The sequence below is a fragment of the Eupeodes corollae genome, chromosome 2, assembly GCF_945859685.1.
Source record: "Eupeodes corollae chromosome 2, idEupCoro1.1, whole genome shotgun sequence".
Lineage (NCBI taxonomy): Eukaryota > Metazoa > Arthropoda > Insecta > Diptera > Syrphidae > Eupeodes > Eupeodes corollae.
This window is the reverse complement of record NC_079148.1, coordinates 46,405,329-46,432,569: the sequence shown is the minus strand read 5'-3', so window position 1 is coordinate 46,432,569 and position 27,241 is coordinate 46,405,329. Positions and strand designations below refer to the sequence as shown.

General features: G+C 34.3%; 1 protein-coding gene across 3 annotated transcripts; it reads right to left on the bottom strand.

Moving 5' to 3' along the window:
• Positions 1-1,031: 1,031 nt before the first annotated feature.
• LOC129944224 (acid phosphatase type 7) lies at positions 1,032-25,797 on the bottom strand. Of its 3 annotated transcripts, none has more exons than XM_056053521.1 (5): positions 25,509-25,796; positions 2,379-2,548; positions 1,914-2,257; positions 1,288-1,849; positions 1,032-1,227 (listed from the first exon to the last, which is right to left on the bottom strand). In XM_056053521.1, exons 1-5 carry the CDS (start codon positions 25,609-25,611, stop codon positions 1,090-1,092), a joined length of 1,317 nt encoding a protein of 438 aa, XP_055909496.1. In that variant the 5' UTR covers positions 25,612-25,796; the 3' UTR covers positions 1,032-1,089. The 3 variants fall into 3 exon arrangements, with proteins under 3 accessions (XP_055909496.1, XP_055909498.1, XP_055909497.1); XM_056053523.1 differs by lacking the exons at positions 1,032-1,227; positions 1,288-1,849; positions 1,914-2,257; positions 2,379-2,548 and adding exons at positions 7,903-8,136; positions 8,204-8,762; positions 8,841-9,184; positions 9,256-9,413 and having other exon boundaries at positions 25,509-25,795; XM_056053522.1 differs by lacking the exons at positions 1,032-1,227; positions 1,288-1,849; positions 1,914-2,257; positions 2,379-2,548 and adding exons at positions 13,714-14,070; positions 14,133-14,691; positions 14,761-15,104; positions 15,169-15,326 and having other exon boundaries at positions 25,509-25,797.
• Between the last annotated feature and the right edge of the window lie 1,444 nt (positions 25,798-27,241).

Sequence of the window (27,241 nt, the reverse complement as noted above, 5' to 3'; positions counted from 1 at the left end):
TCATTCGGGGCTAGTGAAGGCGCTATTCAAGAACTAATTTCAAAGCGATTTCTATTGTACGATGATCGGAGCAGTGATACTCTTTTCTGGGTTGTTAATTATGACAGGGCGTGTTATACAACTAGCAATAATTACAGGAGCCCTTTACTTACTTACTTAAGATGGCGCTACAGTCCTGTATAAACTAGGGAATCCATCTACCTTGGTCCCTAGTTAGATGTCTCTTGTTGCTTACTCCAAGTTGGGTGAGGTCACTTTCCATGTGTTTTCACTTTCCACCTAATCCGCTGTCTTGCTGTACTGAGGCGTCCTGTGGGCGTAGATTCGAAGACTTCCCGGGCTGGATCATTGGTTTCCATGCGCTCCACGTGACCCAGCCATCTGAGTCGTTGGACTTTTACTCTTCTGGCTAAGTCTACGTCACTGTACAGCCGGTACAAGTCGTCGTCCCATCCACTCCTCCACTCCCCTTCTATACATACGGGACTGTAGATCACACGAAGAACTTTTCTCTCGAAACGATCCAAGGTTCTTTCATTCGTTTTTGTTAAAGTTCATGCTTTTGCACCATATAGCAGGACAATTTGGTCGCTCGATCTATGGTGACGTTATGACCGAGACGTCAGTGTTGTAGGGCCTTCTTGATGACAGCATGTACTTTGTTTTGCTTTCATTAACCATTAAACCCATTTTTGCCGCCTGAATGCTCCCAAAAGCCCCATTGACATGACGCTGAGTTCTTCCGTAGTTATTGGTCAGACTTTTGACGTGGGAGCTTAGTGATTTTAAATTCTCTAACGTGCTCCAAATAGTAAAGCGATGATAAAAGATTTTATTGAGCTGTGTTTTCGACCCAAAATAAGCTTTTTATTTACCAGAAAGTATACATTTTAGACTTTAAATTTTTTTTTACCTTGCCAAAGTCTGTTCGCCCGTTTATAAGAATTATTAAAATTTGATGTACGTTAAGACAAAATAAGTTTTTGAAGTACAAAAGATAATAATATGATAATAAAAGTAGTTTGCAAAAGTATTTATAGAATGTTAAGAAAGAAGACAATTTATTTGAAATTTGTTGATGAAACTACATTATTTTAAATTGTATTTGCTATGTTTGTGTTTTACTATCCATATTGAATCAATAATTTCACCATCCTTATCATCTGATACTTGTTCGAAATATAAATGAGTTCCATTGTATGCTTTCATTCTTGTGTAACCATAGTCCTAAGAGACAAAAAGACAAATAAGTATAAAGTTGTTGAAGACTAAATTTTCAATACGTACATTACTGTGAAAAGCATTCCATTCTGGTAGATCTTTTGAAAAAGGCTCTCGCTTCTCCTTACAACCAGCTGAACCAGTTATGATTTGAACCGGTGCATTTGGATTTGTATAGGGCGCATCGATTGAACCATTGTACACTTTGAAATCATAAATTGGCCAAAGACGTGTATAGAAATGTTCATGAGCCATAATCTCTACGTCTACACCATATTTGTAAAAAAGATCTTCCAAACCAAACCATTGTACCCCGGGAAGTCCTTTTCGAATATAAGTTTCTAGATTCTCATTGCAATCATATTCCTTATTATCACTGCAGTACATAGGCCGATGTCCGTAAGTTATAATCCATGGTCTTATAGCTCGATTCTTTGGTTTGGTCGCTTCTTTCAAATCGTTTTCTAACCATTCGAATTGTTTGACCAAACTTTTTATGCCATAATTCAGAAAGTAATATACTTCGGTTGAGTATGAAATAAAGTGAACTGGACCAAGATCAAAACTGTACCACATGCTATCCGAGTCACCTGGCATATTGAAGCGTGATTTGTAATTCGAAAAATTACTAAGAATAAAAAAATACATTTTAAAGAAAGTAAGAAAATTTGTACATCAATAATTTAACGAACTATTTCTCTTCGTGGTTTCCTGGACAAACCATGTAAGGCAAATATGCAGCTACAGATTCTATTTGGCGCATGAATTCATCGCCAACATTGGCATTTTGAGAGTCCATATCGTAAGCAAAGTCGCCTACATGGATTACTGCATCATACATTCCTTGTTCTGTGTCGGATTGTAAACGGCTAAGTGATTGCGCGTTTTCATTACCCAAGTCACCGAAAATAGCCAAACTAGGGGCCCAATCAGCTTTTTCAGATGGTAGAGTGAACCAGAACATTGCGCTCCAACCAAGCATCGATCCACAAGTATATGCATACTTTGTTTTTGTGTCTAATCCGGAGAGTGTAACCTAAACATACGTTTTAAGTTGTTTCAAAACATTGAGTTTTATGATATTTAAAAATTTATCATTTGTTAAAATGCTCCAAGGAATGATTAAAGGGTTGCTATCAATTTTATTGCATACATACCTTATGAATGTATTGAGATTTTTGTTTGTGCCCACCATCAATGAAAATTTTTGATTCTCCAGCAAATTGAACAAATTCATCTGGATTCGATTCCCATTTCTTCAATCTTACTAATGAATTTTGAGTATCATCACGCGTTGACCATGTCACGACAATTTCTCCAACTTTGTCTGTAATCATAAGTTTGAATATATATTTTTAATAAATATACAAAGTAAGTGATAATATAAGGTTTTAGGTTTTCATTCTTTTTTTAAACTGAAAATGGTCATGGATTTTTAAATATTCAGCAATCAATTAGCTTAAAGCTTTTTAAAAGTCATCCACTTTAAAAGCGTAAAAATATTTGTGAAGATCAAAGCACATAGATTTCTGTGGTAGTGTCCATCTTAACTTATTGAGAACGGTTTTTAATTTAATATTTGAGTTAGTTTCCCACATTTTAAAGAAGCTTTTAAAACCAATAGAAATGTGTAACACTTAAAACAAATGTACTCGTTTTTCAAATTCGCTTTCAATCGATTTTTGAAATAATGCTGATAATGTTTTTGTAATTGTAATGATGATAAAAAAGGATAATATTCAATTCTATAATTTTTGAAGCCAGAGCTTTAGGAAAATATGGAAGGATTTAAGACGAGATACAATGTCCATCGGTCTAAGGGTTTTGAGTATCACAATGGAAAAAGAAGATAGGTAGGTATGTGCTGTGAAAAAAGACAACACGTCCGAAATTGTGATCAAGGGTAAAGTGATGGGCATTCCTGAAAGCGCGAGTTTTACGGGAAAATTGTTTAAAAGGGAGAGGGGGGGTATGCAGCTGGTTATTTCTACAGGAATTTATTTATAAAAATATCGGTGATTGAATTTCGTTTTTAGTTCTGTCACCTATCACTTTCAAAGCCGTTTTTTTGGATTCTATCCAAGAGACTTAAACTTGATTTTGTGGCACCTTTCCAAATATGACAGTTGTATTGAAGTTTTGGACAAATAAAGGCTTAGGAAATTACAACCAACTTTCAGCGATTTTTTCGTATTCAGTCCAAAGACTTAAACCTGTTTTTGGGGCACCTTTCCAAATATGACAGTTATATTAAAGTTTTGGCAAATAAAGGCCTTGTAAATTACAGCCAGCTCAAAAGGGGTGAAATACTAAGTAGGAGAAAAAAAGTTTACAATGTTAATGTATGCAGGTGCGACTCTTGGATAGCATCATTGGAGGTGGGTTCCACTTGAACTTTAACAACAGGAGACAGCATTGAGTTTTCGAAGCATTGCATTTTATCCATTTAAAAATGCCCCAATGAGAAACAATTTGCCAACGGTTTTTGGTTCTTCTTCTTTTTTTCTTGTACATATATATTTAGGGTCTATCCAATGGTCCTAATCAAGTGCGATAACTTCTTTGTTTTCGGCTAAAAGCTCGTGTCAGTACTCATCATGGAACTATAATACCATTAATAAAACTATAGTGCAGTTTGCTTGTTTTGTTTGTTTCTTGACTTTTTATAATAGATAATTGACCTATTTTTACTGTTACAAACATTTCGTCATAGGTGTCACGTGTTATCTCTTTCGTTTTCTCATTCAAAGTGAGCTAATTGCACGGTCTGAACCAGGGTTGTTGCGGATGTACAAATTTTGACATCCGCGGAAGCGGATGCGGATTTTTTGAGACTCACATCCGCAGATGCGTATGCGGATGCGGATTTTAGAATTTATTACATAAACACAATTTTAAGTCCGTAAATAAAGGAAAATTGTATTGATTATCTTTGCGTTTAATAATTAAATTTAAAAATGGTTGAGTTATATTTAATAAAAAGCAAGATTGCAGCCTTCTCAGACTGTTATCTGTTTCTTAGTGGATCGTATATTAATCCAGCTCCGCTAAATAGTTGTTCGCTGGGAACACTGGCTTTTGGAAGTGATAAATACCTCAGTGCAACTTTGGAGTGCCTTTTAAAGTCTGTTTGATGGACTTTCCACCAATCAAGTGGATTACTATCCAATTCTAGTCTTTTTTTTATTTCAGTTATCTACATGCTAACTCCATTAAGTGAAGTGCTTCATGACTAGCGTTATCAGATTCTCCTTCACCTTCGTCTTCAGTTGATGAATCTAGCATCATTTCCATATCCCTTCTGAAGCAATCCTTTGTTTTAGGTTTATAAAAAAATATCATACCTGCATCTTCTTTCTTTTTTTTTTAAAGATTTTCATTGTTGGTGCTCTCAAATAAAACAAACTCTTCTGGGTGCTTTGACTTCAAGTGGTTTTTCAACGAAGAAGTCGTATGTCCTTTTCATTAGTATGTTTTAAGACATATTTTGGATTCGGACTTGTCAGGATCATTTTTATTTAAATTAAAATAGATCCAGATGCTGCTTTTTGTTGGTGGCGTCATTTATGTTCTGTATTTGTATCACTTTTTCACTTAATACATAAAAATAAACTGTGTCCTCTGGCCACTTAGCAAGAGCTTTTATATCCTCAAATCTGTGACCATTGCATATGAATTGTTGTTGCTTTTGTCGTTGCCTACTTGGGACCGAGATTTTGTAATTTAAAATTATTACTAAGGGTGAAAGGGTCGATTTTATTAATCATGGTATAGTATGCCGTGCTGTTGCTATTTTTCGAATTTGAAAAGAAAGCGTTAAAAAACATCCGCATCCGCAACAAACTCCGCATCAGTTCATGCGGATGCGAATGCAGATGTTGGAATTATTGCGAATAATCCGCAATTGCGGATGCGAATATTCTCAACATCCCTAGTCTGAACATAGGTCCATATTTGTGACTAAAGTGAACTATTTTTAAAGTGAATTTTTTTTATCAAAGGAATTTTTTGGAAGTTTTGGTTTTAATGGAGTTAAAAAAATGGTGTGCAGAATATTTTAAAAATTCTTAAGTAATATTTGTATTTTAAAAGTTATGATGGTAAAACTCCGCTGTGGTTAAAGTTGTTTTTTTTTTTATTTTACTTTAAAGTTTAGGTCTTGAATGTAGCTTAAATTGACCCAAGTGTTGAAAAAACTCACAGCTTTTTGAAAAATATAGTCTAACCACCTTCAATCACCCACAAACAGTAAAATTTAAGTTTTTCTTTTGATTTCACACTTCAATGTATTTTTGCTCGGTGTTTAAGAAAAAAAATGTATGACTTGGGTTACAAAAAATGGGAATTTGTCCGAAAAAAAATCTTATTTTAATTGGATTTTTATATTGTTATTTTTTTTTTAAGTTAATCCACACAGTTGTGAAAACATACTCGTTTGTTTATACAATTTTTTAATTTAATTTTTGTAACCATATTTGTGAAATTAAATATTTATTTTATTTTTCTAGAAAAATGGTAGGTTTTTATTTCAATAACGAAACTTTTTTTTGGGCCTATTATTTTTAAAAGTAAAGAGTACATAAATGGGAAAATCCCCCTAATAGTAGGTGAGCCCAAGAAGGGATTTACTACAGCGCGGCAGATTAATATACAGGGAGGTACCTAGTACCCCATTGAATACCTCCACCAAGTATTAGCCCCATATATGTGGCAGCGCGTCAAGGATAAAGGATCAGATTAGTAAAAAAAAATTGATCATCTGAAATTCTCGAGCGCGTAAGATTAAGGTAGGGTAAGTTAGTTATATGCTAAAAAGTGTATATTCCACTAATCTGACAATTTTCGATTGACGATAAGTAGGCGGGTTACAAACTTGTAAAAAAAAACGTCATCTTGACTTTCTCGAGCGTGGTTAATTTTTTTTATTTTGAAGGTAATAATTCAACGTTCACAAATATTACATAATCTGACGATTTCCGTTAGCCGAAGTGAGGGGAGGGGCAATTTAAAATGGAAAAAAATAATTAAAAAATAACGGTGATACTTACAATTAAGAATTATACATTTTTTTAAAGCCAACATTCTGTTTTATTAGCCAGTTTTAAATTCAAGTCAGAACTATGCGTAGTTTTTGAAAAATTTAATTTTAAACTCAAAATTTGAGTAAAAAAAGTTAAAAAAAAGGTTTAAAGTGTAATTTTTCAATACTTCAAGATTATCTACAATTGTTTTTATTTCAAAATTTATTGCTAGACGATTTTTTGTCTTTTAGTTTTTGAAAAAGTTGAAAATAACCACAACTACTATTTTAATTTAATTCTTCTTTTGTTGCTTGAGTGGTCTTATTTTGATAGTAATAATAGTAGGTCTGAATGTGGGTGTATGCAACAGTGGGGTGTGTGCGAGTTTGGGTGTACGCCACACCGAGGTGTATATGGGGGCATGCTGCCCCTGCAACCCCCCTACTTGGACACACTATTGGATTTGGAGTGGGTCCAAGGTGCAGTATGTGCAAGGTGGGGAGGGTGAAAGGCGCGATGGATGCAAGATGGGATGCATGCAAAGTTTCTTTTGCATTTAAATAAGCTGGATTTAAGAAAAATGAATATATCTCAAATGCTTAAGAAAGAAAAAAATAAGAATAATAATAATAAAAAAAAAATAAAATCGTTCCATTGTCAGATTAGGCGAATCCTTCCCGATAATAAGAGGCAACACGTTTAGGGTATATACATGAACCATATATGTCAAAATCTGACGCGCTCGAGTATTTCAAAACGGCGATTTTTTTTTGCAAGTTCTAATAATGGCCGCGAGTTTGGGCCACATGCAAATCGTCAGATTATTACATAAGAGCGTTCTTTTAGGTTCACTTAACATCTCCTTTGAAAATCTGACGCGCTCGGTTAAATTTTTTTTTACCGTTTTCAACCCTTACGTACGACCACCCCCATCATGGAAACGGTCAGATTAACATACATATATTTTCAAAAATACGTAGAACATGGATGCTATTAATATCTGACGCGCTCGAGTATGTCCATGCAACTGTTTTTTTTTTACATTTTTGAAAACTTACAGCCGGCTCCCCCCACCGATAAAAGTGTATATATGATATAACATTTTTTTGTTCTTATCATCTAAGCTTCGCAATCCACTAGGTCTCTTTGACGCTCGAGTAAATCCCGATTTAGCATCATGGGCTCCCCTACTATAAAAAGTAGGCGTGAAAAAACTTTCATATTGATGCAAAAAAGCCTCATCTTAAACAAAAATATCTTAAAACAACCCTGTATCAATTTAAGGGATTATATTAATTTTCCTTAAGTTATGAAATCTTTGATAATATCTGAAAGTTTCATCAAGATCGGTTGAGTGGTTCCGATTTTATTGAATTTTGACGCTCTCTCCATACAACCGAAACCACTGTGCACTGAGTTAAAATTTTTGAATCTATCATTTGTGCTGTAAGCACACACAAAAAATACTTCTCTTTTCATATTGGATGTTTTTTGATTGAGGCTTTCTGAAGCGGTTTCTTCAGATATCAATTTCAAAGCGTTTTTTTATTGCATCCGTTGCTGATTCAAATTCATATTGCGAAACCATAAAGCAGTAGATAAGCAACCAAAATCGATGTGTCCATATTGTTAACCATATTCCAAAATAAAAAGAAATTGGTAAATTATTGCAAATTATTTAGTTTTTAATATAATATATGTACGCATAAGAATATTGTTTACTATTTATGAAAACACTTTATTTTTGTTTGTATGTATTTTATCACAAGTAAGAACCATGCTTCTGTTTGTTAATCCAAAAAGAATCAATAATAGAACCATTTTTGTCGTCAGAAACTTGCTCAAAGTATAAATGAGTTGTATTGTAGGCCGTCATTCTTGTATAACCATAATCCTATATTAAGTGGGTAAATATGGATCAGAAAAATTGAAAACATTCTTATATTAATGAAAATTCCTACCCGGCTATGAAAAGCACTCCATTCTGGAATAATTTTATCAAAAGGTTCTCTACCCTCTTTGCAGCCGGCTGAACCAGTTACTAAATGAATAGGTGCTCCAGGATTTTTGTATGGGTCCTCAATTGTGCCATTGAACATTTTATAATCATATATTGGCCATAAACGCTCATACGAATGTTCATGCGCCCACAGCATAACATCAACACCATATTTGTAAAACAGATCCTCTAGACCAAAGGATCCCAATAAAGGTAGACCTTTCCTAACAACTGTATTGTGCTTTGAGCAATCATCTCCATTATCGTTACTGCAGTACATTGGGCGATGTCCGAAAGTAATAATCCAAGGTCTAAGAGCTCGGTTTTTAGGCTGATTTGCAATTTCAAGATCCTTTTCAAGCCAATAATATTGGTTTACTAGCGGTTTGATGCCATAATTCAGATAATAGTACAATTCTGTGGAAAACCCAATGAAATGCACTGGGCCCATGTTAAAGCTATACATTAAGTTCTCTGTCCCGCCTGGCATGCTAAAACGCGATCGGTAGTTGGAAAAGTTGCTATTTGAAAAACAAAATAACATCAGTAAAAACGTTCGTTTGGATGGATAGAGAGCATTTGAGCATTGAAATACTTACTACTTCTCTTCATGATTGCCAGCGCACACCATGTATGGCAAGTATGCAGCAACTGATTCAATTTGTCTCATAAATTCATCACCAACTCTAGCGTTTTCAGAATCCATGTCGTAGGCAAAGTCTCCGACATGAATTATAGCATCATACAATCCACGTTGGGTGTCTTGTTGTAGTCTGGCTAGTGACTGTGGGTTTTCATTGCCCATATCCCCAAAAATTGCTAAACGGGGTGACCATTCTGTACCCTTTGGTTGGGTTACAAACCAAAATTCAGCCGACCAGCCAAGAGAGCTTCCGCAATGATAGATATAACGTGTAGAAGGTTTTAAATTGCTTAACGTCACCTGATAAATGTTAGGTTTTATTTTACAATAAAAGCAAAACAGTTGATTTTGTTGTGATGTTTTGAGCTTACTTTGTGAATGTATTGAGTGCTTTTTTCGTTTCCACCATCAACAAATTTAATTGGTTTTGATTTTGATATTTGTTCCAAAGATTCCTCACCAAATTCAACAATGGACTCTTTTGGATCATCCTGAGTTGACCATGTTACAACAATTTCATTTGGTAAATCTGTGAACGTTTTTAAATGTGTAGCAAAAATAACTGAAGAATATTTAACATATACATACACTTTCAAGTAAATAACCCAAAAATATCAAGAAAATCGTTTCGGAAATCAATTATTTTCAACATAGCTTTTTTCTTTTCAAATTTTGGTTTAATTTCATTTTCAAAGCAAAGTAAAAGGGTTTTAAAACACTTGAAAATAATATATACTGTGAGTGTCATTAATATTCGGTTTTTATCATGCAATTTCTTTTTTCATATTTTCCACTTATAAACATTATTATAAATCTTAGTATTTGTTTATTTTATTTATGAATGAATGTATTCTTTACAATTGATCGAAAATTATCCATTTACCATCCTCCGCTAAGATTATTAGATGTAAACGCATAAAGGCTGAATGTAAACGCTCCATTAATATTCGGTTTTTTCTCCCTCTGCTTGTTTTGACATTTCTTAAGACTAACGGTTTGTTTTTTTTAATGTAAAATTAAACCAAACTAGTCTGTAGGTTTTCTGCGTACATTTGTAAAGTAATTAAAAGTCTAACATTATAGAATTATTCAATAAATAAAACATGGGTCGTAAAGGACAAAATTCGAGTCTTGAAACAAGAAATCTTGTGATTATTCAACACGAAAAAGGTGAAACTTACAAGAAAATTGCAGAGTTATTAAATATGAAGCCAAACACATTCGGGGATATAGCCCGGAGATACAAAAATGAAGGAAGAATCAAGCCAAAGAAGCAGTTGGGCCAACCAATAAGACTTACGGCGAAAGAAGAACGGCTTATAGTACGAAAGATCAAAGCTAATCCTTGTTTAAGTGCCCCAAAAATAGTTGAAGAAGTCAGAATTGAATGCAAAAAGCAAATATCTGCATCAACCATTCGTCGTACCATCAAAGCATATGGCTACAATGGTCGTGTTGCCCGAAAGAAGCCCTTCATTAATATGCGCAAAAGGAAAATTCGAGTCAACTTCGCGAAGCAGCATAAAAACAACGATGCAAGCTGGTGGGACGACGTTATTTTTGCCGACGAGAGTAAGTTTAATCTCTTTGGTTCAGACGGAAGGGTTATGGTTTGGCGGAAACCTAACGAAGAGCTAAAGGGCAAAAATTTAAAACCAACTGTCAAACATGGCGGCGAGCACGTCATGATTTGGGGTTGCATATCTGCAAAAGGCATGGGGAATCTTGTTTTCATCGACGGCATTATGAATAAAGAACAATATTTGAGAATTTTGAGAGAAAGTTTGAGACAAAGTGCTGAGAGAATGGGTATTTTGAGCAGTTTCAAGTTTTACCAGGACAACGATCCGAAACATAAGGCTCATGTTGTTAGAGAGTGGCTACTCTATAACTGTCCAAAAGTTATCCAAACGCCTGCGCAATCCCCAGACTTAAACCCCATTGAAAATTTGTGGGATGAATTGGATCGAAGAGTTCGTGAAAACCCCATTACTTCAATAAGTGTTTAAGTAACGGGGTTTTCACGAACTCTTCGATCCAATTCATCCCACAAATTTTCAATTCGGCTCCAAGAAGAATTGAACAAGATTAGTGTCGAATATCTTTCCAAAATTATAAAAAACATGCCTCAAAGACTTCAAGGAGTCATATCCAATCAAGGTTATCCGACAAAATATTAAATCATTTCTTAAAAAATGAATTTCTTAACTATACATTTGTGTTTTTAGATAAAACCGAATATTAATGAACTATGTTTTTTTAAAGTTTTGTCCCTTTTCTAGTAGTAGTAGTAGTAGTAGAAAGTGTGATTTTTATTTACATTTATAAGAAGTAATTACATAGTTTGGTAGTTATCACAAAAGAGCATTGGCATGTGCCGTCAGCCGAAAAGAGAGCAATAATATTTCTTAATACAAAGTATGAGTTAATTTAACGCAAAGTTTACATTAATAACAAATAGATAAACTAATACAATAAATATAAAAATGAATTTTTTGATTATAAAATTTAAAAGCAGAATCAAAAAGATTCGTTTATGATTTGATTTCGATATTTATAGGCAGTTTTTATGTAGCAGTAAAGAAGTGTCCAATTTTCTCCATTAAGAATACCCTGAATTTCATCTTCATTAAGAGTATTTTTTCACCAGATTGATCTTCTGATTGAGTTTAAAATAGGACATATGCCAATGAAATGACATATGTCTTCTCTAGTTCTCATATTGCACAAGGTGCATTCCGTATTTTGCTCGCTTATGTAGGGTACGTAATTTAGTCTGAGGAGTTCGCCTCTCGCTTTAAAGATAGTACTTATAACATCTAGACTATTCTGGTCATTAAAGTAATTATTTTCTCCCAGGAAGTGGTTTAAAGGTTTATACGAGCTTCTTGTTTGACTTTGATGACAATGTTCGATGAAAGCATTTCTAGCTGAGTCTTTAATTTTACTTAAAAGGGTTTGCAGGTTTAAATAATCTTCATTTTCTAGTTGGAGTGTTACATCATGCTCTAGGCTCAGTCTTCTCCATTCCGAAAAAAATTGTTCATTTCTGTTTTTGAGATGCAAAGCGATTTTATTTGTGAGGCGATGGTTAGGGTGTTTCAAGGTCTTTATTATATATGAAAAGTGTAAATCAAGAGTGTACAAATACAGTGGAGGTAGACCAGTTTCGAGGTGCAACATGTACGTTGGTGAATTTTCTGGAAGTCTGAATATTCTTTTTAAGAAAAAACGTAAGAATTTTTCTACTTCTTCAAACTCGAGAATACCCCAAACTTTTGCCGCATAACACATAATTGATCTGACTACTGCCTCAAAAATTCTGTATTTTGCACTTGGAGCTATATTTCGATTGCAGAATACTGTTTTCCAATTACAGTTTATCGCGCGTTTGGATTCTTTAAGTCTTTCTTGTAAATGCTTTTTGAATGATAGCGTTTGAGTAATCCAAACACCGAGGTATTTATATTCCTTAACAGTTTCCAGTTTTTCATTTCCCCAAGTCCAACTTTCATTCCTTGCAAGACGTTTCGAAACACCATTACTTTTGATTTAGCTGTATTTATTTTTAGGTTCCACAGTTTGCAGTAACAATACAGTTTATTTATCATGATCTGGAGCATGTTGGGAGATTCAGAGAGAACTACAATGTCATCAGCGTAGAGCAATATTTTTAAGGACATTCCATCAAAAAGAACTCCACCCGGAAGAACCGTAACTAGATCGTCTAAATAAATTGAGAAGAGGAGTTGACTCAAGACACATCCCTGCTTTACACCAGTTGTTGGTTCGAACCAATTTGAAAGACTATTTCCATCCCAAACAGCCGACTTATTTTCTTCGTAGAGCTTTTGAAAGATTCTTAACATTTTTGTTGAAACTCCAAGGTTGCTTAGTTTGAGAAATAGAGATCTTCTGTCTATGCAATCGAAAGCTGCCCTGAAGTCTACGAAGAACGCATACATTTTTTTTCCTTTTTCCACATACATACGAGCAATACTTATTAGAGAGAAGATATTATCTACTGTTGAGTACCCCTTGCGGAAGCCGGCTTGAAATTCGCTTAACAGGTCATTTTCGTTTATCCAGTCTGTTAAACGTTGAAGTAAGATGCCTGTGAAGATTTTCATGACAGTGTTTAAAACGATATACCTCTGTAGTTACTGGGATTTTTTGGATCTTCATTTTTTAAAATCGGTAGTATTACACTTTTCTTAAAACTGTCAGGGACTTATCCCGTGGACCAAATAAAATTGAATGTCGATGTTAGTTTTACTAAAAATCTGTTGAAGCGTTCTTGAAGAACTCATACGATATGCGATCTTCACCAGGGGCTTTGTTCAATCCACATCGGTGTATGACACTTGTAACCTCTTCGAGCAGTATAGATCGGTCTAAGAAAATGTCCTGTTGATATGGGAGTGCATGTTCCTTTTCTATTTTTTTTCTTAGTTTAGCTTTTGGTAACCAAAAATTATACCATTTAATAAGAAATAATAAATTCTTTTTTCCCAAGCAAGAAATAGTTGTATATATTTTATTATTAAAGACCAAGTCGAAGTAAAAAAAAAATTAGCAAAAACCGAATATTAATGACAGACACTGTATGTATTTTACAAACAAAAAATTCTTACAATACTATAATATTGTTCGAATTTTACGGTTTAGGTAAATTTCATTGTAAGCCATTGTAACTTGCTCTTTTAAATTTGTTTTGAAGGCATTTTGCCTCTGTAAGCCTGAACAAAATAAATAATATGAACCTTATTTTTTCCTTAATCTAGAATTATATTATATTCGAGATTAGAATGATAAAAAACCAACAACACTTAATTTTTAAACATTAATTTATCATACAATTTTGTTTTTTCGTTTGTTTATTTTTGTGTATTCAAATAAAAACTGTTGCTTTAAATTGTGTTTTGATCTACTACTGTGCTATTTCATAAATATTACTTATTTGTACAGAGAACTTGAGGAATGTGAGATTCAATTGTGATTAATGTAAATGCCCCTACGAAAGAACAATAAAGCTAATCTTATACTGATTTGTTGTGCTCATAACTTCCATGTTTATCTTTGATAATCCAAAATGAATCAATAATTTGTCCATCTTTGTCATCAGAAACTTGTTCAAAATATAAATGCGTTAGATTGTGCGCCTTCATACGCGTGTATCCATAATCCTAAAATGCATTAAAACATTCATAACAAAAATTATATTAATTATTAATTTATAATTTCCTACCTGACTATGAAAAGCACTCCAATCGGGAATTTTGGATACAAACGGTTCACGACCTTCTTTGCAACCTGCAGAGCCTGTTACAATATGAACAGGAGCACCAGGATTTTTGTAAGGTTCCGTTTTAGATCCATTATAAACTTTGTAGTCATAAATAGGCCACAAACGTTCATATGAATGTTCGTGGGCCCACAGCTCAACATCTACGCCATACTTATAGAATAGATCTTCTAAGCCAAACAAATGAACGAAAGGCCAACCCACACGAACCAATGTTTCAGAATGTGTACAATCGTTGTCATTCTCATTGCTACAATACATTGGTCGATGACCAAACGTTATAATCCAGGGTCGCACAGCTCGATTTTCAGGCTTATTGGCTTCTTTTAGGTCTCTTTCTAGCCACTCGTATTGAAAAACGAGAGGTTTTAGCCCATAATTAAGAAAATAGTAGACTTCGGTTGAAAAGCCTATAAAGTGTACAGGGCCCAAATTGAAACTGTACATTATGTTGTCGGTATTTCCAGGCATACTAAATCGTGCCCGATAGTTCGAGAAATTGCTTGAAGAAAAAAATTACAGTAGATATAATTTTGAAAAAAAAAATACTACTGAACATTTTTAAACTTACAACTTTTCTTCGTGATTCCCAGGGCAGACCATGTATGGAAGGTATGCTGCAACTGGTTCTATTTGCTTCATAAATTCATCCCCAATTCTAGCATTTTCACTGTTCATATCATATGCAAAATCACCAACGTGTACGATGGCATCATAGACACCACGTTGTGTTTCCTCTTGAAGTCTACCTAACGATTGGGCATTTTCGTTACCCATATCGCCATAAATTGCAACGGTAGGAGAATAATCGGCACCAGATGGAACGGTACGAAATGAAAATTGAGACGACCAACCGAGCTGGCCTCCACAATGATATAGATAAGTTGTGTTTGGTTGTAAATTCTTTAGCTTAACCTAAGATAACATTACTATTGAATTAATTGCATTATAAAGATTTAAACTTAATATTTTAATTTACCCTATGTATAAATTGAGATCTATGCTTATCACCGCCATCAGTGAATAGTTGTGATGTTCCTTCAGCCGTTAGGGCTAAACCTCGAATACCATATTCAACAATGGATGTGCCAGCATCATCACGTGTGGACCAAGTGACTACAATTTCATCAGTATTATCTAGAAAATAAGAGAACCCGAATTGAAATGTTTTCAGGAAAACAATGGGCTGAGGATAATATCTGTAGGGGCATAACTTCATAGAATTCTTAAGAATAATTTAACTAACCATTGTATGGCAGTAAAAAAATGTATACCAAACAAATAAATAGGGTTCATAATAGATACGTTAAAGAAAAATGTTACGAAATAAATATCAACATTCTATCGTTTCAGTTTTTGAATAACTACTGAAAACATACATACATAAGTAAAACAAGCAAAGAAAAATGTGCCTGGGTTAAATTGCGATTTTACTATTCGGTGTATTCTGTACTCTAAGATCATAGAAAAATTTCCAAAACTCTAAAATTTTGCCTTATATTTTCAGAGCTTGCATAAAGAAATTTGGTTATTTTATATTATATTGAGAGAATTTAATTTTCTACAATTGTGTAGCATTACTTCGGTCTAAGTTGAAATAAAACAATCTCTCTAATAGAGTATTTGATAGTATTTATAATAATATCAGTTTCTTGGAAAAATAACCAGGAGCTTCAAATCGATACCTACCATCTCTTTATCGATTTTAAAGCCGCGTATGACAGCATCCATAGGGAAGAGCTCTACAGAGCAATGTCTAGTTTTGGCATCCCTGTCAGACTTATCCGTTTGTGCAGAATGTCGATGGAGAATGCACGCTGCTCTATCAAGGTCAGAAAAGATATCACCGATGCATTTGATGTCAAAAACGGTCTTAGACAAGGCGATGCACTGTCATGCGGCTTCTTCAATATCGTTTTGGAAAGAATTGTGCAACACTCAACCGTCAGCACTAGAGGCATGATCTTCCAAAGGTCCATCCAATTACTCGGATACGCAGATGATATTGACATAATCAGAAGATCAAAGCGTGATATCAGTGGAGCGTTTTTGAGCATTGCGACGGAAGCGAAGAAGATGGGTTTAGTGGTCAATGAGGACAAGACCAAGTATATGCTGTCATCAAAAAAGGAAACTGAACGACGACGACAGCAGCGCTGAAATCAAACGAAGAATAACTCTTGCAAATCGCTGCTTCTTTGGACTTAGAAGGCAATTGAGAAGTAAAGTCCTCTCTCGAGCATGTAAAATCACCATCTATAAGACACTCATCATCCCGGTTCTCATTTAGGGCGCTGAGGCCTGGACCCTGTCAAAGAAAGATGAGAGCGTCTTAGGATGCTTCGAGAGAAAAATTCTTCGGGTGATTTTTGGTCTCGTACGCATAGATGGAGAATGGAGGAGAAGATATAACGACGAACTGTACGGGCTGTACAGCGACACTGACGTAGTTAGCAGAATTAAAGTCCAACGGCTTAGATGGATAGGTTATGCAGAGCGGATGAACATCAACGCTCCAGCCCATAAGGTCTTCGAAAACAATCCCGAGGGACGGCGCAGTAGAGGAAGACCACGACTCAGGTGGAGCAACTAGGTGGGAGAGGACCTCAACCAACTTGGCGTGCGAAACTGGAGACAGCTAGCTAGGAACCAAGCTGGCTGGAGACGCTTGTTGGTTGAGGCCCAGGTCCGCCCCGGACTGTAGCGCCACCTTAAGTAAGTAAGTAAGTTTCGCTAGGACATTTGGAGTGGTTAGTCTCAAAGTAATGTAAGAGTTTGGTTGACTACACAATGTAATATTTTTAAGAATGTTATCTGTTCCTGATTAGTTAACATATTTGGGCAGGTGCTCTAATAACCTTGGACAGAATTAAAAAGAGTGCTCTAAAAATGATAGGTTACCGTTGTCAAACTGAAATTTTTGTATTTCTTGAGCACCGTTCCTAAGGTTTCTTTCTGTCATTATCGCTACTTTCATAAACAATGCTCTAATGAAATAGCCAGTTGCATTTTTCCCCTCATTCAATTTTACCGTAATACCCGTTTTTCTTAGAATGCAATTTACCCTTGAGCCCGTACAGAGATTCTATTTTTAGTCGCACTACACGAATGTGGAATGCTTTTCCAAAATCAATATTTGCCACTTTTCTTTGGTATCTCTTTTCTAATCCTATCCTCTCTTCTTAATTGCTCGCACAGGGTTTAATCTTTTTAAGGGCAATCACATCCCCTGGAGTAAGTGCTCAATATAAAAAAAAATATAATCAATGAACAAATTAAGTTGTTAGATTAAAGACCTAAATCATTTGAAAAGTTCCCATAGTTGTATTTTATTGTTATTTAGTTTCTTAATAAAATGCAACTTATCAATTTAATAAGTGCTCATTTTATCAAACTTATAACGCACTAAGGATGTCTATTGTGTACAGGGCCGGATTTAGAGGTCCAGAAGCCTCGATGCAATAAAGAAGGGGAGGCCCCCTCGCCCCAAATTATTTTCAAAATAAAGTAAACCATTTTTTTTTCACTCGAGTTTTTCAATCAATAATTTATAGTGAAACCAAGTAGATTCCTTTAGTATTGAACAAACACATACATATACCTAAATACAAACGGAAAAAAAGAATTATCTTAAATTAAATTTTAGGGGTTAACGAACGGAACCTTTCGAGCTTTTTTCGCCGAAAAATAATTGAGGATTGCGTTTAAATCCAATTCTCGGGATAAATCGCTTTCAATGCTTAGGAAAGAAAGCTTCGATAGACGGTTTTGTCCCATTTTGGTTCGAAGCCTATTTTTATAATTTTCATTTTTGAAAATGAGCTCTACTTATTGCAATTTGTTACCAACAAAACCAAATACATTCTCAATGCAATTTCACAGTTTGGGAATGTACCTCTGAAATTTTGGAGAATTTGGTAGTAAAATAGTTGCGGCGATTGATATGTTCCATAGTCCTTTTTCTTTTTGTATGAGGCAATCAAAGATACAAATTAAACCAACTCATTACCAAGACTAGGCTCTAAATCATTCGGATGCACTTACACCAAATCCAATTCTGAAACGTACAGCTTCATATGCATGCAATATTTCAGTAAGAGAAAGGGATAGGTGGTCAATCACTGGGATGAAAGCGGATACTTTGTATTTTTCCTTCAGTGACAGATTTGCGGTTAGCGCGATTGTACATATTCATCAGTATAGGATATTTTTTTTGGCCGCTTCCTTGTATTTATCAAAATCATTTCGTTTGGGTTGCACGAATGATTTCAATGATTCTAGTGCTTGATTCAAGAATCATTTTCGGGTCTTGCAACATCTTGTTTGTAGCGTTGAATCGCTTCAAGATATCGTTCTAAAATGTTGCAAACAAAGCGGTTTCGAGACCACTCATCTTCTGTACGGTGCGTTGCTTCATTCCTCACGGTGTCTTTTTGCTCTTTATTGGAAGATATGTTGGTTAGAGCTTCTTCGATTTCCGAATAGCCGTTGACTTAGGCTTGCGTAGCTTCAGCTCGACAAGAATAACGAGTGTCGCTCAGCTTTTTTTCTCCAATAATTTCTCAATCAGAATTCGATGTCGCTCTGTATTGGCTGTGAAAAACGTGTACATATTCGGCACGAAATCAAAGAATTGAACAGCCGATGGACAAACTACCAATTAGTCAATATTATTATGTATTCAACATATACAGGAATTGTATGTGCATATATAAATATATACATATATATATAAGCAGGGCCGTCTCTACCCTTTTGGGGACCTGGGCACTTTTCGAAAATGAGGCCCCTGCATGATTATATAAAAATGTTATGTTGTGTAATAAAATCGAGGCTTCTGAGGATGTCGCTTTCGAATGACATCAGCGACAAACAGATCAATCTTTCTTGAATCATTGTATACCTGAGTTCTTTTTTGATTCTTTTAAACTAAGAGAAGGAACGTTCCTATCTGCAATTGGTCACCGTCATACTTAAGAAAATTCTTAGTGTAAGTTCAACATTTGGAAATTCATCTTCAATTTTATTAGTTTTTAAAAAATAATAGAATGTTGACTAATTTTCAAGGAACCTTTGATGTGTAAAATTTAGCAAAAGATTTGCAGTTCTCTTTTAAGTCTTCGGAATTCAGAATTCTTCATCGAAAAAAAAGTCAAAACATTTGCCAATCTTCGTATGCTGTTTCAAATGAACGCTTAGTGTGTTTTCAATTTTAAATCTTTCTTTCCCAGTCATAAATTCTGAGGGTTAGAGCGGTCAAATAAATTCTGGAGTGAGCTTTTTCACCTTGCATCCTTTCAGAAAGGTCCTTTTATTAGGAATCCGGTTTTTTTTATCTGGCTGATTAATCAAAGTTATCAAAATTGTCCCTGAGCCCAATTACCTATTGCAGTTAGCAAATTTATGCAACATCCAGGGTAATATTTTGTTTTTGAAGTAAGGTACTTCTTTTATAAATTCTTTGCAGATTTCCAACATTCTGTAAGTATGGTAAATTCAAGCGTGGACATTTTTTTGCAAAAACCTAATGGCTCATGTCTGCCCTCTTGTGCCTGTCCTAAATCGTTCGCGATAGACATCAAAGCTTTTTTAATTTTTTGATATCCTATATATATGGCGAGAAAGACTTTTTAAAACTTTTTTTGGACCTTAATGAGCAGTCAACACACTCCATCGATGAGAAGATACCGTAAAAAAGTTATACAAATTTTAATAATATCAAAGAATTTGGTTGCTTTTAAGACACATCCAGTGGCATGCAAGTTTAATGAGTGCCCTGCACAAGGTATAAAAGTGGCAAATTTACATTTTTCTTTTATTCTTGCCTGGAGACCATAAGACTTTCATCACATACTTCGCGCGTTGTCGTAGCTTTGACCTCTGCAATCTGTTATCGAAATGTCATGATCCTCCAAAAACTGCAGTATGGTTTCCGCTAAATAATCAGCTAATTGGAATAAAGTCCAAAAACGTTTCAACAGACTCGTGATCTTTTACGTAACGAATAATAAATGTTAGTTGATCAACATGAGACAGATCGGTTGTACTATCAGCGCTACTTGATAAATATTTTGCCATTTTGACTTCTTTTACAATAGTTTTCAAAACCTGTTTTTCCACGATATGAATAAATTCATTACAGATATTTGCTGAAAGATAGCATGACCACCTGGATTTCGTAATTTGTTGAAATGATCTACGAGAAACGGTTCAAACTCGCTAAGCAACTCAATGCATCCCAAATAATTCCCCTTATTGGAAGATCCGAGGATCTCATTGTCACCACGAAATTTAAAAGCTCTCTCGAAGCTAAAAACCTTACAACTGATACAATCCTCTTCAACACTTTTCTCCAGTAACTTACTTTATTTTGATGTTGTGATATTAATACAGTATCTACTCTACCTGTCACTTTTGTTCGTGCTATGTAGGTCATCATAGATTGTCTATAGGCAGAACTTTTTACATGTGAAATTGTTATTTGATTGATGTGTTTCCAATCGCTACATCCACTTGGAGAGCATAGATGAAGGGTTAAATAAAATAAAGTTAGCTATTCATATTTCTCTTTTAATTTGAATATAATTTCGCAGGGAATGTGATCTTAATTGTTAAGCAAGGAAAGTAGGAATGCTGATCAATTTGGGGCACCAGCTGATTACGGGGCCCTGGGCTTACGCCCAGTGGTAAAGAGGGGTCTGTATATAAGAAAAAAAATTGTCGAGACACAGAATCGAATATCCAAGCTCCACCCCACTCAGCCATTAAGCGATTGGGGTACTCCCTCAAGATGGGTAGTGAATTGAAAGTGCTTCCATTTGAGATTTTGATATTTGACTGATTGCCTGATTGGCGTGAGTAAATGTAGATCAAAGATTTCTGTTATTTAAGATTAATATAATTAAATAGTCATGTATGTACATGTACAAAGTACTGTAGGCTGTTGGTAGAGGTAAAAGAGCAAAAAAAATATATCAAATGAAATGATGTTTCCTAGTGCTTATTAGTTGGAATTTGAATTTTCCAAGCATCTATTGTGGGAGACCCTTGTTTGTCTAGGCCCCGGGGCTTTCGCAACGGTTGCCCTCCCCTAAATCCGGCTCTTATTGTGTATATGTCAAATATATATACAAATGTGAGCAAAATCACGTTACGAACTAGCTCATATTTGAGCTGAGCTCTTAGTTAAGCTAAACTGTAGAAGTGAGCTGGGCTGTAGTTGAGCGAACATTCAGAATTCATTTGGAAAGTAAAAAATCATTTTTATGAAGGTACAAACAAATTGTTTTAAAAAAGGACAAAAATAACCTTTTTTTTTAACTTAATATGAGTTTTTAGTTATTGTTCTAATAAGCCTCAGATTTAAAGATAATGGGGACAGTACGATAACTCAAGCGACAAAGTTTAATGACGGATTTGTATAGAACAGTTAAAAACAATCATTTTTTACTATGGGAGGCGTGGGGGTCTATCTCCGTTTAGTCGGTAGGGGCAATTTACTAGTCAAAACTATGCATAGTCCTACTGTTGCATACACCCAAACTTGCACCTACCATTATAACTATTGAAATAAGACCACTCAAGCAAAAATTAAAAATAATTGAATTACAATATTTTTGTTGTGAATTTTCAATCTTATCAAGAACTAGAAGACATACTATCATCTAGAGGAAATAATTAAGCAAGCAAATCCTTCCAGCAGATTGAAGAAAAAACGCATAGCATTCAAGGAACGCTGGTTTGATGAAAGCTGTAAAAAAGCAAGGGATGTGTCCTATGCCTGGCTAAAACTATTCCGTAAAGCCAGTACCAGGTTTGCCAAGGAATCGTATTTAAAAGCTAATCAGAGATTTAAAAAACCTATGTAAAGAAAAAAAAGAAACAGTTTTTCGAATCTGAGGCGCTTAAACTCACTCTCGCTATGAACTCTTCAGAATTTTAGACCCTAGCTCGCAATTTAAATGGTACTAAATATATTATTGACAACAGCTTAAGCCCGCAAGTTTTGCAGAACCATTTCCAGCAACTTTTAAACCCAACATCAAACGAGATATCCAAGTACCATTACTCCCCACCTAACTTTCAAGAGCCTATTTTAGATTCACCTATCACTATACAAGAAGTTTCTTCTATTGTCAATGGACTCAAGGATGGCAAAGCAGCTGGATCGGATAGGATACCTGTAGAATTTTACAAGTACGGATCGAATAATCTCATTCAGACGCTAACCGGCCTAATTAACAGCGTCATGGAAAATGGTGTAATACCTGAACAGTTTAAGGAAGCTTTAGTGTTTCCCATTTACAAGAAAGGTTGTGCAATGAATCCTGCGAACTACAGAGGTATTTCCTTTCTAAATGCCTCCTATAAAATTTTCACTTCAGTACTTCAGAATCGGCTCAAAATGTGGATTTCATCAAAAAATCTCTTAAGTGAATTTCAGGCGGGCTTTAGATCGGGCTACTCTACTATTGATCACATTTTCGTGTTCAAAAGTATTGCTGACTCATATCTCGCAAGAAGTAAAAAGTTGTATGTCATCTTCGTGGATTTTAGAGCAGCGTTCGACACGGTCGACCGGGATGCCCTAATGTACAAGCTGTACGGGCTTGGAATGTCCTTAAAATTTGGTCAACTCATTCAAAATATCTATCGAGATACGAAATCGTCAGTATGGAATGGTGCTAATAGATCAGAGTGGTTTGTAACCAAAACAGGAGTCAGACAAGGCTGTCCTCTAAGCCCCGATCTATTTGCACTTTTTATAAAAGACTTGGTCTTGGACTTGCGGGACTGCAAATTAAAGCCCTTCTTTTTGCAGATGATGTAGTGATTATGGCAAACTCACCTGAAACTCTACAGTTAATGTTAAATAAGCTCCAAGAATTCTGTAAGTTGTGGAATCTTATGGTTAATCTGGATAAGTCCAAAGTTATGGTAATTCGAAAGGGAGCAGGCAGAACTAGCGCAAACGAGAAATGGTATTACGAAGGGAATGCTGTTGAGGTTGTAAAAGAATACAAATATCTTGGTGTACTATTCACACAAAATATGAAAATGGATAAACATTTAAAAGATAAATTATCTAAGGCGAAAACTGCAATAAACGCTGCCTGGAAAAATTGCTTCAATAACAAATTCATAAGGCACAGTAGTAAATATCGGGTCTTTGAAACTGTAGCAGAATCAATCATCTTTTATGCTGCACAGGTATGGGGAGGTTCAGAATATGAATCGGTTGAGAAACTTTTAAGGTACTACCTGAAACGAGCATTTCAACTTCCCCCCAACGCACCGAACTATATGCTTATGATTGAGACTGGATTGCCACCGTTACTAATTAAAACACTCAAACTACAAGTTGACTGTTCTCCGTGTCATGCAATTGCCTGATCACCGGCTCCCTAAGATGGTCGCCATTCAAGTGGTGCAAAGCAAAAGAGGATTTTTTAAAGAATGGGAATGTTTAGCCGAAGAGTGTGGATTTGTACTTGATATAAATATAGATGATCCAAGTACTGCGAGACCCTTATTGTACGACCTTATAAAAAAAGTAGACCTTAGATATAGGGAAAAACAAGAGAAAGAAGCAGCAGGATCTCTTCACCGAACTATATATAATCGCCTGGATTACACTTTCAACGAAAACAACTACTTCAAAGATGAAAATAATACAAGCACAATTTCAATGATGTTCCGATTACGAGGCGAATTGCTGCAACTCAATTACCGATTTTATGCGATTTATGCAACCGGCGAGAACGTGAAGACATCATTCATTTCTTGGGAAGGTGTCCAGTTTTGCGTGAAATAAGAAGAAACTTATTTGAAAATGATACCTTAACCGAAGAATATTGTATTTTCTTATTAAATCAAATGAATGTTGATTTATTGTATGATTTCCTAAAAACTGATCTTAGATATAGGAACAGAATTAAAAACGGTGATTTTTGAAATTAGAACTTACCTACAGTTAAAAAAAAAAAATATGCAAACGGAATCTTAATCCTTAATTAAAATAAAGACTGAACTATTAAATTAAAAATGTAATTTTATCAAACACATATATATAGAGTTTATATTGTATTGTCAATCTGGCAGACGGCAAATGCCATGCTCAAACGATTTTATGTATCCTAAATATTGTATTCAATCTCTAAAAAGAAAAAAATATGAACCAATTAAAATCTAATCTACAACTACTACTATCATCTAAAGTTCAGTTTTTGATCAAAAACAAATAAGAGTAATAAATTCTTAAATAAAAACAATAGTAGGTAGATAATCATGAATTATTGAAAAATTACACTTTAAACCTTTTTTTAACTTTTTTTTTAGTCAAATTTTGAGTTTCAAATTATTTTTTTCAAAAACTACACATAGTTTTAACTTAATTTGAAAACTGGCTAATAGAAAAGAACGTTGGCTTTAAAAAAATGTATTATACTTAATTGTAAGTATGTATTAACTTTTTTTTTTTACTATTTTCTTCCATTTTAAATATTTTTTTTTTTTTAAATTGCCCTCCCGCCTAAACGGGGGGAGATTGAATCATATTAAAAAATGCTTGTTTTTAACTGTTCTATACAAATCCGTTACAATATCTTGTCGCCTGAGTTATCGCACTCTTGCCAAGATAATTTACTATGCATTCGAAACAAGGTTAGGTATAAGGTATCTGAACTAGACGAATTAGTCCTTTTAATACTTAAGACGAATCTATTATTATTTTTAAAATGCGACTACTACTACTTTCGTGAACTTATTTACTACTTCTTATTTCTCCTCCGTATTAAGACAGGTTCCCATGCAATTTTTTAGATCCCTTTATTTTCTTAACCCAGCTCGATGATTTAAGATACTCAAACCAATATAATATATATTTCTCTTCGATAAAGAAATGTTTATGTGAATCTACAGTAAACAAGAAATATTGATATTATGTATAATCTGAAACTTCTCTATTCCTATAACTTCTGAATGTGGTGTCCCTACTTTACAAATTGTTTTGAAGCTATTTTCTATTTTAGACTTGTTGACAAGTTTGAATTGATAAAAAATAAACAAAGGCGTAATTGATAACAAATAATAAACTTCTAATAATTGTTTAGTTATTAACACATATTTATATGTATTATTTAAATGCAAAAAAACTTCTGTTGCAAAAACTATTGTAACAAAAGAAATAGGTACACAATAATTTGAAATTAATACAATAATAACGAATAAATTTACATTCATACATGACTAAGATAGTTTTAAGTATTGATGAAGTTACTGTATTTTCAATTGACAAAGGAATTATTAAATTTCAATTACCTCCAAAAGACAAGTGTACTTGTTCCGGTTGATAATGAAAGACTTTATCTATTTCACCACTGACGAGTATGGACAGAGAGAGAAATATTAGAATTGACTTCATCGTGAAATCTTTCTATTTCACGGAATTTTTTGAGCCTTATATAAAGAATAAAATATTTTGTATGTTACACCGTCAATAAAGAAAGATCAGACTTCTAATAAATTTCAAGCTAGAATCAACCACAACCCGAATCCGAGATCACAAATAAAAACTATAAAATAACAACTCTTCTAATTTTTTACTGTCAAGCAAACAATAAAAGCTTTAAAAAAAACAGCTGCACGTTGCTTTTTCGAAAACCAAATATCGAAAATTTAACATTAGGACTGATACACAATGCCCGCGTTCGGGATCCAATTATATTATTCATTATATATGTTTGATGTTGACCTGGCATTTGGGATCTGCAAAAATGGGGTTGCAGGTGCAGATATCCATTTTAATGCACAAAAGTAGAGGAAGAGAACTTTATGTCGAAACCCTAAAGAGTAAAAGAATACACCAAAGGTACTTTTTTGTACTTAATGTAAAATATTATAAGTTTTTGAAAGTAAAGTGTTTGGCACAAGCCTTCACTAATGTTCAATGAATTATATTAAAAAACCTACATATAAGCTGAAAAATAGTCAAGAATATGAAAATATTTTCGGACAACAAAAAAATATTGCTTTAAATGGAATAATTAGGTGCACAGTATTTTTTCATTAGCTTAAAACGGTAAAAAAAAGGTACTTTTAATCATGTATACATTAAAAACATACAAATATTCAGAAAGGTATCTCATTAATGTAAGACATATTATTGCAATTATCAACCTCACAATTAAAAGGAAATCTAATTGCGCATGCAATTTTTAGTTTCGAAACTGTTTGGTTTCTTAACTGAGCACTATAGACTTATACGAGCATTGACATACTATACATGGACTGCTAGTAGCCAACTTCACGATGGTTCCACTTTTAACGGACAAAACACTAGCGCAAAGAGAGCTATGCGGAAAAATTGTTTATCATTTAATACTCACATCCACTGCTGTCGTTTTTGCTACTATAGTACTATTTTACTATTTTCAAAGTCAACTGCTACTCTACCCACGGACGAAAACTACTCCCCAAAATAAAACGGAAAAGAAATTTGTATTTGGTTTACAATAAAAACCAAAATTTAAAATATAATGCCCCAATAATAGTGCAACAGCAGAAACAAAATTTTCAGATATAAGCCTTATAAAAGATAAAAAAAGAAATTCACTCAAGGTAGAAACGGTAAATGCCCTACTAACTACTAAGGAACTCCTTAAAAACAATTTCACAGAAAAATGGGAGCCATCGAAAACTTTAATCGAGAATTACAAATCATTGTATAAGGCGCCAGTTATAGCTATCATTGGTTTTCATCATTGAAAACAAACATTAGAATTTTTTTGACAGGTCGTTTATAGCTATCCTTAAACATTTCTGTCATTGACAAAATTTCCCGATTGAAATCCACCGACAAAATTTTACTGACAGAAATCTATCATTAGAATTGTGTGAAATTGGAACACAAATCAGCGGAACGATTCGTTTCATCTTTGAACATAAAGTATCAGCTGTTCAGGAAATTGAATTTCCGTCCGTTGTAGAGAAAAATAAATGCGCAATTACACTTTTTTCTCAAAAAACAAATTCTTTGTGTGATTTCCGATGGA